This window comes from Nyctibius grandis, chromosome 28 (genome assembly GCF_013368605.1).
Source record: "Nyctibius grandis isolate bNycGra1 chromosome 28, bNycGra1.pri, whole genome shotgun sequence".
In the NCBI taxonomy this organism is placed as follows: Eukaryota; Metazoa; Chordata; class Aves; order Nyctibiiformes; family Nyctibiidae; genus Nyctibius; species Nyctibius grandis.
The window spans coordinates 799,443-813,146 of NC_090685.1; the positions used below are offsets into that span (position 1 = coordinate 799,443).

General features: G+C 60.8%; 1 protein-coding gene across 2 annotated transcripts in view; it reads right to left on the bottom strand.

Moving 5' to 3' along the window:
- Positions 1-13,704, bottom strand: part of CHD6 (chromodomain helicase DNA binding protein 6) — a 92,149-nt gene that overhangs the window by 21,340 nt on the left and 57,105 nt on the right. For both annotated transcript variants that reach the window (XM_068419552.1, XM_068419551.1), the window contains exons 11-21: positions 13,401-13,644; positions 12,773-12,949; positions 11,349-11,492; positions 10,298-10,553; positions 9,595-9,805; positions 7,478-7,673; positions 6,791-6,955; positions 6,210-6,389; positions 5,593-5,703; positions 3,143-3,345; positions 2,540-2,739 (exon numbers count right to left, since the gene is read on the bottom strand). In XM_068419552.1, coding sequence (XP_068275653.1) covers positions 2,540-2,739; positions 3,143-3,345; positions 5,593-5,703; positions 6,210-6,389; positions 6,791-6,955; positions 7,478-7,673; positions 9,595-9,805; positions 10,298-10,553; positions 11,349-11,492; positions 12,773-12,949; positions 13,401-13,644 — 2,087 coding nt within the window. The remainder of the gene's footprint in view (positions 1-2,539; positions 2,740-3,142; positions 3,346-5,592; positions 5,704-6,209; positions 6,390-6,790; positions 6,956-7,477; positions 7,674-9,594; positions 9,806-10,297; positions 10,554-11,348; positions 11,493-12,772; positions 12,950-13,400; positions 13,645-13,704) is intronic.

Below are 13,704 nucleotides of genomic sequence, written 5' to 3' on the forward strand. Positions count from 1 at the left end.
GCTCCTGGCCCCAGCACCAAACTGGCCTGACGAACCCTGGGCAAATGCTGCTTCCTCAGTGGCTTGGCCTCTGATCCACAGAATCACAGAATCAACCAGGTTGGAAGAGCCCTCTGGGATCATCGAGTCCAACCATTGCCCTGACACCACCATGGCAACTAGACCAGGGCACTAAGTGCCATGTCCAGTCTTTTCTTAAACACCTCCAGAGATGGTGACTCCACCACCTCCCTGGGCAGCCCCTTCCAATGGCTAATGACCCTTGCTGAGAAGAAATGCTTCCTAATGTCCAACCTGAACCTCCCCTGGCCAAGCCTGAGGCTGTGTCCTCTTGTCCTATTGCTGGTTGCCCGGGAGAAGAGGTCGACTCCCACTGCGCTACAACCTCCCTTCAGGTAGTTGTAGACTGCACTGAGGTCACCTCTGAGCCTCCTCTTCTCCAGGCTAAACACCCCCAGCTCCCTCAGCTGTTCCTCGTAGGTCAGACCCTCCAGACCCTTCACCAGCTTGGTCGCCCTCCTCTGGACTCGCTCCAACACCTCAACACCTTTCTTGAAGTGCGGGGCCCAGAACTGGACACACTACTCGAGGTGCGGCCAGGACGAGGCTGGATCAGAGCAGAGCTCCTCCAGCTCCCGAGCTCAGGCCAGACGGTTTCATTGTTCCCCTGGCCAAGACCACATGGAGGTTTCACAGGCAGGAAAAGCCATTCTGAAGAGCTGATGGAGAAGCTCCTGGTTGCTTCCTTCTGCTAAATATCCAGTTTTAGTGCTGCTCTTGCACTAAAGCATTCCTGACCCTCCACTGAAGCCACAGCTTGTTTGTTACTCGGCGTTATCTACATCAAGACTGATCATATCAGCCCATTTGTTTCTTCCTCTTGCTCTGCTCCCCACAGGGCTCTTGAGTCCAGTCCCAGCGCCGCTCTGGGCAGGGCTGCGTGGTAAGGGCAGGAGGCAGCACTGCCAGAGTGGCTCACGGTGCAGGAGGTGACGAGAGTAACGCAAGGAAGGCACCGAAGGCCACGTGCTCGGCCCTCACCCTGTAAAGCCAGTCAGACATTTCCAGACAGAGGAAACGGTGGTGTGGGGCTGTAAGCACCAAGTAACACACAGCACGCTCCCGGGCTCAGTAACAGCCTTCCCTGGGCTCCACCACCTCGGAGCAGGAGGCCCAGCTTCCAGCCTGGCTCCCTGATGCCAAAAGCAGGCTGGAGAGTCCCAGCCTCCTCGCTGCCCACCTTGCGCCCCAGATCCCAAGTGCACAAGCGGCAGCACACAGCCGTGGGGCTCTGACCCCCAAGGAAGCACTGTGGACCCCCACCAGCCCCCCAGCCCAGCTCACCTGTCCTGAAAGGCGCAGGGCGCAGGCACTGTGCTGCTAGGTCAGCGCAGAGTCCTTGACCCAGAGCAGGCACTGACCACAACCCTCCAGCTGCCCCAAGGACCAGCACCGGCTGTGTCTTCATGTCATTAAAGGCAAAAGTCCCCGGGGCTGCACGATGCTGCTCCCATGGGGCTCTGTTTGCTGTGCTGCTCCAGCCCCAAGGCCTGGGGTGAACCCGCAGTGCCCAGGCAGAGGCAAAGACGGGGGGGAGCAGGGCTGGGGAAGGCTCTGGTGGCCCCTGTCTGAAGCTGAGGATACACTGGAAACCTCCACCCAACAGAATGCAGATGCGATCACAAACTGGACACGTGGTGTGATACATGGACCTCACCCACACTGGAAAATAAGCGTATGTGTCCTCGGAACAGGGAGGTCCCAGCCAAACCTGAGCCAGAGGGTCCTGCTAGATGGAGTGAGAGAAGGCAGCTGCACCTGGGCAGGATTCTGCACTGCAGAGGTCTTGGGACAAACCACTGCCACACCTCCACCCACAAGGGCAGGCACTGCAGACCAGCGTGGCTGGGACAAGAGCCATGAGGAGGGGAGACACAAGCCTGCGCCCTGGGGTGGGATGGCTGCACAGGCCGCACCACCAGCCTCCCCAGCCTGGTGGGCTCAGCCGTTGGCGTCAGGGCCGGGGCTGCCAACAGGCACAGGCAGGGTCCCTGCATGATGCTCCACGCCGTGTCCTGCGTTGCCCCGAGGAACAGCCAGGCACGTCTGCGCTCTGAGGGGAATCAGCACCCTCACACCTATCGCACCCAATGTGTTCACACAGTCACCAGGGCCCCAGGAGCTCACTGCCTGTGTCTCCCCGTGCAGGGGAACCCTGACAGTATTCACAGGCCAGAGAACACTTAGCAGCACCCACTTGAGAGTAGGACGGCATCTCTGCTCCCACCTCAAGGCTCTCCCTGCACCAGCCACAGCACTGGGAGCCAGGAAACAGCCTCCCCGCCCCAGCTGGCTCAGGGTCAGCGTGGAGGTCAGTCCCATGGCAGCCACTTTCCCCGTGCAGAGCGAGCCACGGTGCTCAAGCACAACTGCTTGCTGGCTGTGTCACCCAGCTCTGCTTTGACTTCTGCAGCCGTGGTGCCGCAGGCTGGCACAGCGGTGCTGGTACAGGTGCAATGGCAGAGAGAACACGCAATACCTGAGTGATTCTGCAGAGCCTGGTTCTGGCCGTCCTTCGTCGGTGTGATGAGATCCCAGATAAAACTCTTGATCTTCTCATCCCCCTTGTAGTGTTTGACGCAATAGACCAGCAAGGCCCGACAGATCATCTCCATGTCCTTCTCATTCAGGTGCCACTTGAACCGCCCGTGGGTCAGGATATCTTTCCATCGTCCCCAGCTGGAACAGCAGGAACACAGGCAGAGTAAACACCCCTGTGCAACTGGAGACCTCACCTCTCTCCAGTAGCTTGCTCAGGGGCACAGCTCTGCCAGTCGCCCTGGACAGGGGTGTTCTGCCCCCACATTACAGAGGCAGAGAGGGGGAGAGGTTTGCCCAGGACTGAACAGGGCAGAGGCAGGAGCAGACTCTGGAAGTGCCAACTGCCAGCTCAGGCTTTGCCCCCTTAACTCTCCTTCCATCCCAAATGTTTACTGAGAGCCCAAGTCCCACCAGAGAGTCACTGCTGGAAGGAGGGGACACTGCAAGCGGGACAGAGAGCGCTGGGGCAGGCAGCGGCCCCTGTGCGTGCTGGGGCAGCTGGAGGCTGTGGCCGTGCCCTCTGGGAGGGGGTGAGGCTCACCCGAATATGAGCAGGTTCTTCTCCACACGGAAGCACTCAGCCCGCAGGTACCGCCGCGTCTTCTCGTTGAAGCGCCGCGAGCGCGTGGGCCGCTCATCCGAGTCACTGTCCAGCTCGGAGAACTCCATCAGCTCGTCCTCTTCGAAGGAGTTGTAGTGTTTGGTTTGCTTCCGCACACGGGGCCTGTCGATGACCAGGCTCTCCTACGAGGGACAGGGAGAGGAATGCGCTCAGGTACAGGCACAAACACCCACCTTCCATCAGGGCACCGTCCTCTCCTCCACGCTGCCACCCCGCTCTGCTCACACCTCCAGTGCCCGGCTCGCCAGCCCCGTGGCCAGCCATCACCTCCCCACTGCGATACCCACCCCAAACTACCTGCGTGCTGCTCTGCCCGCACACACGAGACAATTCCTGGCCACACAAAACGCAGCCTGAGCGATGGCAGGCTGCACGTCAGGCCTCTGGGCTCAGCCTGCTGACACCCGGCAGCTGAGTCAGCTCTGACTCAGGCTCCCGGCCCTCCCCGCGCTGCCCGCGCCGGGCACCGGGCTGGAGGCGGTGTGATTTCTGTGTCGGGGGGAAAGGTGGGCTGGCAGAAGAAAGGCGGCTTCCCAGAAGGTGCAGGAGGGAGTAACATGAAATTAAATAGCACCTACCTGCCTCCTCTCCTTCCCCTCACCCTGTCGAATGAATCCACGTCATCTACATCTGCCTGGATTTCAGGCACGTGGGACACACACACACACACACAGCCCCCGCCTCTCCCACTCCCCCTGCCAGGGCGGTGAGCTCTGCAGAGCTGCGGGGCGCCCCTCCTGCTCCTGCCTCACACCATCTCTGTGGCACTGCTGGGATCTCAGCAGCCCCCGGGGCCTCACCGCAGCCGCTGGAGGAGCTGGGAGGAGAGGCCTGGGTGGCAGCCGAGCCTGCGGGCTCAGCAGGGCAGGCAGAGAGGGGACCCCTCTGTCCCCCGCTGCCTCCCGACAGGCAGTCACCAACCCCCCTGCTCCACCTCGGCGCTCGGCCAGAGAGCTCCTGTGGTGGGCAAAGCGGGCAGGGGCCCAGAGCAAGGGCGCTGCCCCCCGAGGTGCTCCCAGAGGTGTGTGGGGAGCGTCCGGCAGCTCTGCCACCAGGCCAGGAGAAGCCAAGCACCGGCTGGCCAGAGCTCCAGCTGCTGCATTTGCCCACGGCCGCTGCTGGGAAGGAGCCAATTTGCCAGTGAGGGCAAGAGGCGAGACTCTGGGAGCACCCACCGAGTCCACGACCCCCTCGGCCGGACAAGGTGACGGGCCTGCCAGACCCACTTGGCTCTGCTCCTTGTGGCCATCCCTGAAGGCAGGACAGCAGGGCTGCAACGGCTGACGGAGGAAGGAGCGGCGCAATCCAGACCTGTCCCCCCTTGCTCCATCAGCCAGGAGAAGCTCCAGGCAGCTCCTTCAGCCCTATTCACGTTCAGCTTTCAGAGAGTTTTGTTTCTAAAGCAGCACCTGGATATTGAGCCTGACCCACACGGTCTGTGAACAACCCCCCAGCCGGGCTGAACGTGGCTGGTACTCAGCTGGATACGGAAAATATCCCACAGGCAGCACGAGGGAGCAATCGACGCTGTAAGAGCAGGGGGAAGTGCCGGAGGAGCTGCCCACGCCGGAGCTCCTCTCGTGACACCCCTTGCGCCATCAGGGCCAAACCCATCTGAGCCGGGTGACCTCACTCGCACCCTCATGCTCAGAGAAGACGAGGAGCTGAGCAAGATGGAGCATATGCAGACACTGTGCAGGGCTGTGTCCACCCCCCGAGGCACTGAGCCCCTGACAGCCCCTTCCCCAGCCTGCTCTGACCTAGGACAGAGCTCTGAGACCCAAACCAGACAGAGCATCCGCACACAGCCATGCCCTGACAAACCCAGTGCCACAGCCACGATATCCAACCTCCCTGCAACCTGCCTCCGTTTGTGAGCGTGGACGAGGTGGGGAAGCTCCACGCTGGAGCCCCAGCCCCGGCTGCCCAGGCTGCCAGCACCCAGCCTGGCTGGCAGCGGGAGCACTCGTGCCTGCCTGCACTGTGGGGAGCTCCGGCACAGCTCCAGCTCACACACAGGCACTCACACCAGTCTGCTGGGTTCACAGGCATGCCATTGCGCTGGCTGCTTCACCCTCTCCTCCCCTCACACGCTGCCACCCCCAACTGCCACCCCTTAACCAGGCTTGGGAGTAGCTGGGAGCACAGACCAAGCACCCTGAAATGCCAGGCAGACACAGCCCAACACGGGGCTAAAGTAACCGGGGCTTTAGCCAGCACTCGTGGGTCAGTGTTCCCTGGCAGTAGTTCCTGCTGCCCACCACATATCCCTTCACGAGCCCAGGGGAAGAGCACAGCTCCTGCCTGGAGGCCACGCCACGCGGTGTGAGATGAGTTGTGGGGCGCACGGGACACGAGCCAGATCCTACCTTTTCATTCTTGGCGTCCGTATCGAGCTCTGCTATCTTGGCCCACTTCTGCCAGAAGTTGGGGTCATCTAAGGAAATGTCAGTTCTGTTTCCTGATGCTACGAAGCTGGCCTGGGGAGTGAAAGAAGAGTGAACAGGGTGCAACCCACCATCCAGATGTGCCTTCCCCCATATAGAGATCCCCAACACATCTGTCTGCAGCGCAGTCTCACTGCCATGGGGTGTTACACCCCACGGTGACACATGCCAGAGGGCTCTTTGTCTGCTTAAGAGAGCTGAACCCCTCCCTTCTGCAGTCCTGCCTGACCTGCTGGAAACAGAGCCTGGGCTGTGCCACCCAGGAGAGGAGGAGGGACAGATGGCCCTTGGTCCCCAGCAGACACCACCCCTCCTCAATGCTCTGCTGACCACCAGGGAGACAGGACAGCACGCTACTGCCGTGCCCCAGCAAGGCCTCGCTCCTGGGCGCAGCGGGACAGGCAGGAGAGCTTGGCCTTCATGCGGACGTGTCCCAACCCACGGGTAAGAGGTCAGCCCACCACTACTGCCCTGCGTGCTCCCAGTGTCCCCCACACCCCTGGGGGGAGTCTCCCTTCCCTCCCGACGGAGCACAGCACCTTGGCAAAGGTGGAGCCCTTCCCCTCAGTCTGGATGGTGATGGTCTGTGTCCTGCGCTGGAGGATCTGATCAATGTCTTCCTCGCAGAACTTCGATCCTTCATCCTCCTCGTCCATGAGAGCGCCGTAGGCACCCTTCCGCAGCAGGTCCTCCACCTCCATCTTTGAGAGCTGCTGAACCTGCCCAGAACACGGAGGCATCACCAACCTGGGCAGCTGCCCTGGGCACTGCACAGCAGGAGAAGGCTCTTCCCTCTGCCCCAGGAGGAAGGGCAGAGATGCCCCAAGCCAACCCAGACCTCCCGCCGCAACAGCGAAGAGGCCACTTCAACAGGCTGCCTGAGGGACTGTCAGGAGCTTCAGTCCATGTCACCCAGACACAGCACCACGTGTCCCCCAACGCCACAGCAGTGCAGGGACAGCCTGCCAGGCCAAACGGCAGCAGTGCCAGTGTGTGGGACCAGGCTCTCCCTCCCCAGAAGCCTGCCCAGGTCTCTGCTCCGACCTGGCAGCGACTCGCCGGGGAAGGAGGAGAGCTCTCCCGCAGTGCCTCCCACCCAGCCCCCTGACAGCCAACCTACCCCGTTGGTGCTGCCCTTGCGGTTGATGTCCTGCAGCACAGCCTTATCCAGACCCAGCTTCAGGCTGGCCTTGTCGAACATCTCTCGCTCGTAGGAGTTCCTGGTGATGAGGCGATAGACCTTCACCGCCTTGCTCTGCCCGATCCGGTGGCAGCGAGCCTGAGCCTGGGAGCGCAGAGGGCACAGCGCCAGTGAGACCAGCAGGACGGGACCGTGTGGCTTGTGGCACCCCGTACCAGCACCCACCATGCACCCACCTGTGCCCGTCAGCTCCCACCCCCCAGAGCACCCTCACCCAGTGCCTGTGGATGACCTGGCAGAGCTCTGCCAGCGGGCACTGGTTAGTGCCAGGCCTGTGTGGTTGTGGAGCAGGAATCGGAGACCCCTGGGCAAGGACACAGGGCTCAGGCTGAGCCTTCGCTCTCTGCAGATGGGGGCACCCGACACTTCACCCCCTCCATCAGGAATGGACCAAGTGTTGCCTGGTCTGCAGCCCACCCATGCTTTTAGAGCCACACCGCCACCTCCCCGTGACAGCCCCCTCTGCCTGCACCCCTGCCAGCTCTCCAGCACGGCAGCCCCTGCCCAGCACAGCTGGGTGCCGCTGCCCTGCCCTCCCTGGCAGGCAGGAGGGACGTGAGCCGTGCTGCAGGACCCCCCGCAGCCTGCCCCGGCCCAGCCCGCTACCTGGAGGTCGTTCTGGGGGTTCCAGTCCGAATCAAAGATGATGCAGGTGTCGGCAGCAGTCAGGTTGATGCCCAGCCCGCCCGCCCGCGTGCACAGGAGGAAGACGAAGCGATCCGAGTCGGGCTTGCAGAAGCGGTCAATGGCAGCCTGGCGCAGGTTCCCGCGCACCCGCCCGTCGATGCGCTCGTAGGTGTACCTGTCCGAGGGAGGAGGAGGCGAGAGCAGGGTCACCGCAGGGCCTCACCTGACTGCAGCTTACAAACACAGATTCACAGAACCACAGAATCAACCAGGTTGGAAGAGACCTCTGGGATCATCGAGTCCAACCGTTGCCCTGACACCACCATGGCAACTAGACCAGGGCACTAAGTGCCATGTCCAGGCTTTTCTTAAACACATCCAGAGATGGGGACTCCACCACCTCCCTGGGCAGCCCCTTCCAATGGCTAATGACCCTTGCTGAGAAGAAATGCTTCCTAATGTCCAACCTCAACCTCCCCTGGCCAGGCTTGAGGCTGTGTCCTCTTGTCCTATCGCTGGTTGCCTGGGAGAAGAGGCCGACTCCCACTGCGCTACAACCTCCCTTCAGGTAGTTGTAGACGGCAAGAAGGTCACCTCGGAGCCTCCTCTTCTCCAGGCTAAACACCCCCAGCTCCCTCAGCCGCTCCTCGGAGGTCAGACCCTCCAGACCCTTCACCAGCTTGGTCGCCCTCCTCTGGACTCGCTCCAACACCTCAACATCTCTCTTGAAGTGCGGGGCCCAGAACTGGACACAGGATTCAAGGTGCGGCCTCACCAGTGCCGAGTACAGAGGGACAATCACTTCCCCAGACCGGCTGGCTACACTATTCCTGATAGAGGCCAGGATGCCATTGGCCTTCTTGGCCACCTGGGCACACTGCTGGCTCATGTTTAGCCGGCTGTCGATCAGCACCCCCAGGGCTCTTTCCGCCGGCCGCTTTCTAACCACTCTTCCCCCAGCCTGTAGCGCTGCGGGGGGTTGTTGTGGCCCAAGTGTAAGACCCGGCACTTGTTCTTGTTGAACCTCATGCCGTTGGTCTCGGCCCATCTATCCAACCTGTCCAGATCCCTCTGTAGGGCCTTCCTGCCCTCCAGCAGATCGACACTCCCACCCAGCTTGGTGTCATCTGCAAATTTGCTGAGGGTGCACTCAATCCCTACGTCTAGATCATCTATAAAGATATTGAACAGCACCGGCCCCAGAACTGAGCCCTGGGGAACACCGCTAGTGACCGGCCGCCAGTTGGACCTTGCCCCATTCACCACCGCTCTCTGGGCTCGGCCATCCAGCCAGTTTTTAACCCATCGAAGAGTCCACCCATCCAAGCCCCGGGCAGCCAGTTTGTCTAGGAGGATGCTGTGGGAGACAGTGTCGAATGCCTTACTGAAGTCTAGATAGATACATCCACAGCCCTGCCCTCATCTTCTAAGCGGGTCACTTGGTCATAGAAGGAGACCAGGTTGGTCAAGCAGGACCTTGCTTGACCAACCCCCTTCTTGCTCCTTCCCCCAGCCATGGGTGGGCACGCAGGCAGACAGGACTTTCTGGCAGGACCCATGCACAGGTGGAGGCTCAGGCCCCATCAGCCTGTGTGCACTGTGGTTGTTCCCAAAAGCTGTTTCTCTTACGACGACAAAATCGTCACGACCCCACGTACGGTGTGGATATGGGGCTCATGGGAAACAGGACCAAGGGAAGGGCCTGTTTCCATTTGGTCGCTCCTAGGACTAGCCCTGGGCAACGCAGAACGGACAGGTCAGAGCTGCCCAGCTTTGGGGTCTCTGCACCCACCAGCAGTAGCCTGTAACTGTTGTGGCTGCCCCCTCCCTGGCAGTGTTCAAGGCCAGGTTGGATGGGGCTTGGAGCAACCTGGTCTGGTGGAAGGTGTCCCTGCCCGTGGCAGGGGGGTTGTAACCAGACAATCTTTAAGGCCCCTTCCAACCCAAACAGTTCTATGATCCCATGAACTTGGATCCTTTGGTACGCGGGCACAGAACAGCCAAATCCCCACCCCGGGCTGTTTGCACTCTGTATCTACAGTGCAGAACGGCGGGGGCGCGGAGGGGCTGTGGTGGATGCTGAAGCCTGTACTAACCGCCTCTGAATGAGATAGTCCTCCAGGATGTCGAGGCAGCGCACCATCTGGGAGAAGATGAGCACCTTGTGCCCACCAGCAATCAGCTTGGGAAGCAGCTTATCAATGAGCACCAGCTTCCCGGCCGCCTGGATCATCGCCTGCAGCTGGAAGTCGGGCGCCTCCGGGCTGTGGGTTTTACGGAAGTCTTCCAGGATCTTCTCCTCCGCCCCTGCCAGGTGATAAGGGATGTGAGCTCTTGGCGAGGCTGGCAGTGCAGCTGCCCCCAGCCTCCTGTCCAGGGCAACAGCAAGCCACCACACAAGGACCAGAACCCATGCAGTCGGTCAGGCCTAGGGAGGTTGGCTAGAGACCTCCAGAACCCCTCCGCTCCTGTGACTCTACTCCTTCTTCAGGGCTTGCCCCAGCTCTTGGCAGAACAAGCCAGGCTGGGGATGTTGGAGAGGGTCCCACGCCAGAACATCCCCATAGCGAGCCTTGCAAGACCCTGAGGTGTGCACCAGCAAGCAGCGCTCGTGGGGAGCTGGGCTGCCCATGAGGGCAACAAGGCAGATCCCTGCTGGGCCTGGATGCACAACCACACCAGCAGCAGATGGCATGAGGGCCTGAGCTGGCCCCCCGGCTGGGTGAGCTCTGCAGGCAGTGACCAGTAGACACTGCAGTGATATCCGTCCCCCCCACACCTCCTGTGCACAGCCCTCACCGTTGATGAGATACGGGTGATTGCAGCACTTCCGCAGCTCCATCATGGTGTTGATGAGGTTGGGCATGTTGTGCTGGTTGGCACCCTTGGAGAGGAAGGAGAAGTTCTTCTCCAGGATGGCCCGATAGTATTTCTTCTGGATATTGGTCAGCTCCACCTCAATGATGGTTTCCTGCTTGGGTGCCAGATTCTTCTCTACATCATCCTTCAGCCGTCGCAGCATCATGGGCTTCAGGATGGACTGCAGCTTCTTCACCTGCCAGAGCAAGTGCAGAGACTCAGTGCCCTCCCTGCATGGCAAGCGCCCAGTGACAGCAGCGGAGGGGCCTGCAACATTAGAGACTCCCCGGGCTGGAAACCCACTACCAATGACCCCGACGCAGCGGCTTGCTGACAGCCAGGACAACCTCAGGGTCTGGCTTCCTTGGGGTAGGCATGTGAGTGACCAGCTCTGGGCCATGAACTCCACAGGCTTCTGCTGCCGGCAGCCTGGGGTAAATGTGTCTGCTGCCGGAGGAGGAGTGGCGAGAGCTTTGACAGCAGCTGAGGTGACGGCTGCTCCACGTGCTCGTGCCTGCTCCCGCAGAACGATGGTCTTTGTGCAATCTCCACTTAAGCCAGACACTCAAATGGCAGCGAGACAGCCCAGGGGCCTGAGCTGCTCTCCACGACCCACGCTCGAGGGGAACTTCGGAGGATGGTTCCCCAGGGGAACCTGACAAGGGCGACTGACACATGGACTGACTGATCTCCCCACTGCCCCTACGCTCCTGTTGGTCTCGGGGACAGACCAGGGGGGAAAGCCGGGTGAGCTGCGCTGCCCAGGCATGCATGGGCAGGAGGGGCTGGGCGGGGAGCAGACCCCTGCCTTGGCACAGGCTGGTCTCCTCTCTCCAAAGCAGCGCTGGGGGCTCTGTCACAGCTTTGCTTCTCCCACCATGAGGAATCCTATTCACTTCCACGAAGCACATGTCTGAGTGCGTGCCTGGCCTGGTGACCGTGTGTCCCAGCGGCCTGTGCTAACAGCCACCAGTGTCACTCTTCTAGGTACCTGCTCCTCTGTCTTCAGGTCTCCAAACTCCTCCAGGAAGGCTGTCTCTGAGGGGAACTGCTGTGGCTCCAGGAAATTCAGGAGGCTGAAGAGCTCCTCCACCGAGTTCTGCAGGGGGGTCCCTGTCAGCAGCACCTTGTGCTCCTGGGGACACACAGAAAACAGTTTGAGGGTTGAGACCCACTGGCTGGGTCCAAGGGGTCCCAAGAGTGCAGTGCTCCTCGTCTGCCAGCCTTAGGAGCACTCTGGGTGCCCTGGGCACACACAAACTCCTGAAAGGCTCCTGTGGCCATGGTGCCAGCCCTGACCCAGCCACTGCCACACAATACTGCCCTGTGGCTCCCAGGATGCTCCCTTGGCCGTGTCTCACTCCAGCTCTGTGCAGCTACAACGGCCAAAGCGGAGAACCACACACTGCCCCGGGGCTTCAGCCCTGCCCCACCACAAAGCCCTCAGGCAGAGACCCAACGGGGACGCTGACAGAGCTCAAGCCTCCAGGCACGTCACTGCTCAGGCTAATCCTCCCGTCCAACCTAATGCAGGGAACATCCCCAAGAGTCACCAGCTCTGAAAGAAGGGCAGCTGTAAGGTGGGAGGCTCCCACAGGACTTGTACAAAGGAAGGTGATGGTTACCAAGGGGGCCAGCAGCAGCCCTGCTTTGCCCCAGGCTGCTCACAACCCAGCAGGGACCTGCCCAAGACACAAGGTCACGGGGAAGAGCAGGCTCTTTGGGAACTGCACACATAAGACTACCAATTTTTGGATGTCTGGCCCAGCTACAGGTGAGTGTGATGGAAGCTGGGTAGGGCTGAGAAATCCAGTAGGCCTGATGGCCCTCGGTCCATCCAACAGCAGCGCTGCCTTTCCTGGGGCTGGGACTCTACAGCTAAATGCATTTCTCAGGGCAGCTCATTGATCCCTTTTTCACCACACACAGTTCTGCACCCCCATCCCTGGCACGAACTGGTCCCGTGTTTGCAGAGCAGTACGGAACCAGCTTGAACACTGCAGCCCTGCTCACCGCAGGGTACCCGGCACACCATGGCCGGAGGGTGCTGCGCACGGCTGGTCAGCAGCTGCCTCCGCGTGCTGCAGCAGCCTCAGCCGGGCTGCGAGGCCAGGCAGGGCCCTGCCAGGGAGGGCACACGGAGGGGAAGGCACAGGGGGACTTGGCCTGCTGTGGGTTAACGTTCCACTTCAGCAGAAAGGAGTTTGTGATGGCTGCAGGGCACCAGTGCCTCATCCATCAAAGGGCCCCCTGGCACTGGCACTGCTTCAGCGACCTGATGGCTCCTGGATGGTTTTCCCTCTGACAGGGAGCTCTCAGCCCTGGCACTGGGCCTGAGCAGCTGGCAGTGCCATCTGACTGCTAGGCACAGCCCTCATGGCCATTCTCATGTGAACCTGGGCAGGACATGCTCACCAGGGCCATGAGTTTCAGCCCCTCCAGGAGTTTGCAGTTCCTGTTCTTCAGGCGATGTGCCTCGTCAATGACCACGCAGCGCCACTGGATCTTCTTCAGCTCCGGGCAGTCGGCAAGGATCATCTCAAAGGTGGTGATAACCACCTGGAACTTGAAGAGCCCAGGGAGAGGGTTACCCTAGGGAGACATAAACCAAAGGCAGCGCTTGACTCCTGCAGAGCGGCAGGACACTGTCAGACATCCTGTCCACATACCAATGTCACCATCTGGCTCCTAGCTGGGATTTCCCCAGACTCATCTCTCTCAAGCAGCGGGCAGGTTCCTGCAAGCCCCCTCACTGGCCGCAGGCTGCGTCTCTCCAAACCAGACACACTGCTTCAGGGCAGACAAACAGGTCTGGACAAGAACTGTGGCTAGGGCTCTGCTGCATCTTCCCCTTTCTGCATGACTTGGGCCTGTTCTTCACTCATACACAGCATACCCTGAGCCCACGCCAACAAAGGGGTCTTAAAAGATCACCCTCCCCTCTCCAGATGAACCACAAGCTCCACACGCAGCTCAGTGCCTCCCAAGTAAAGGAAGCCAGGGCCGGGGGACGCATCCTGGGAGTGCTGTGTGTGTCACTCACCTGTGCGTCCCTGTACACCATCTCGTACTGCTGGATCATCTGCCGGCTGATCTGGCTGCCGTGGTACACGATGGCGTTCATCTCCGTCCAGGTGCGGAACTCCCTCTCCCAGTTGGTGATGGTGGAGAGAGGTGCGATGATGAGGAAGGGGCCATGGATGCCCATCAGGAATATTTCTGAGAGGAAGGTGATTGACTGGATTGTCTTCCCCAGCCCCATCTCATCAGCCAGGATGCAGTTCTTCCTGCAGGGATGAACAGGGGCAGGTGAACGTGGCTTTTGAGCAGGAACCACCCGGTCGCCA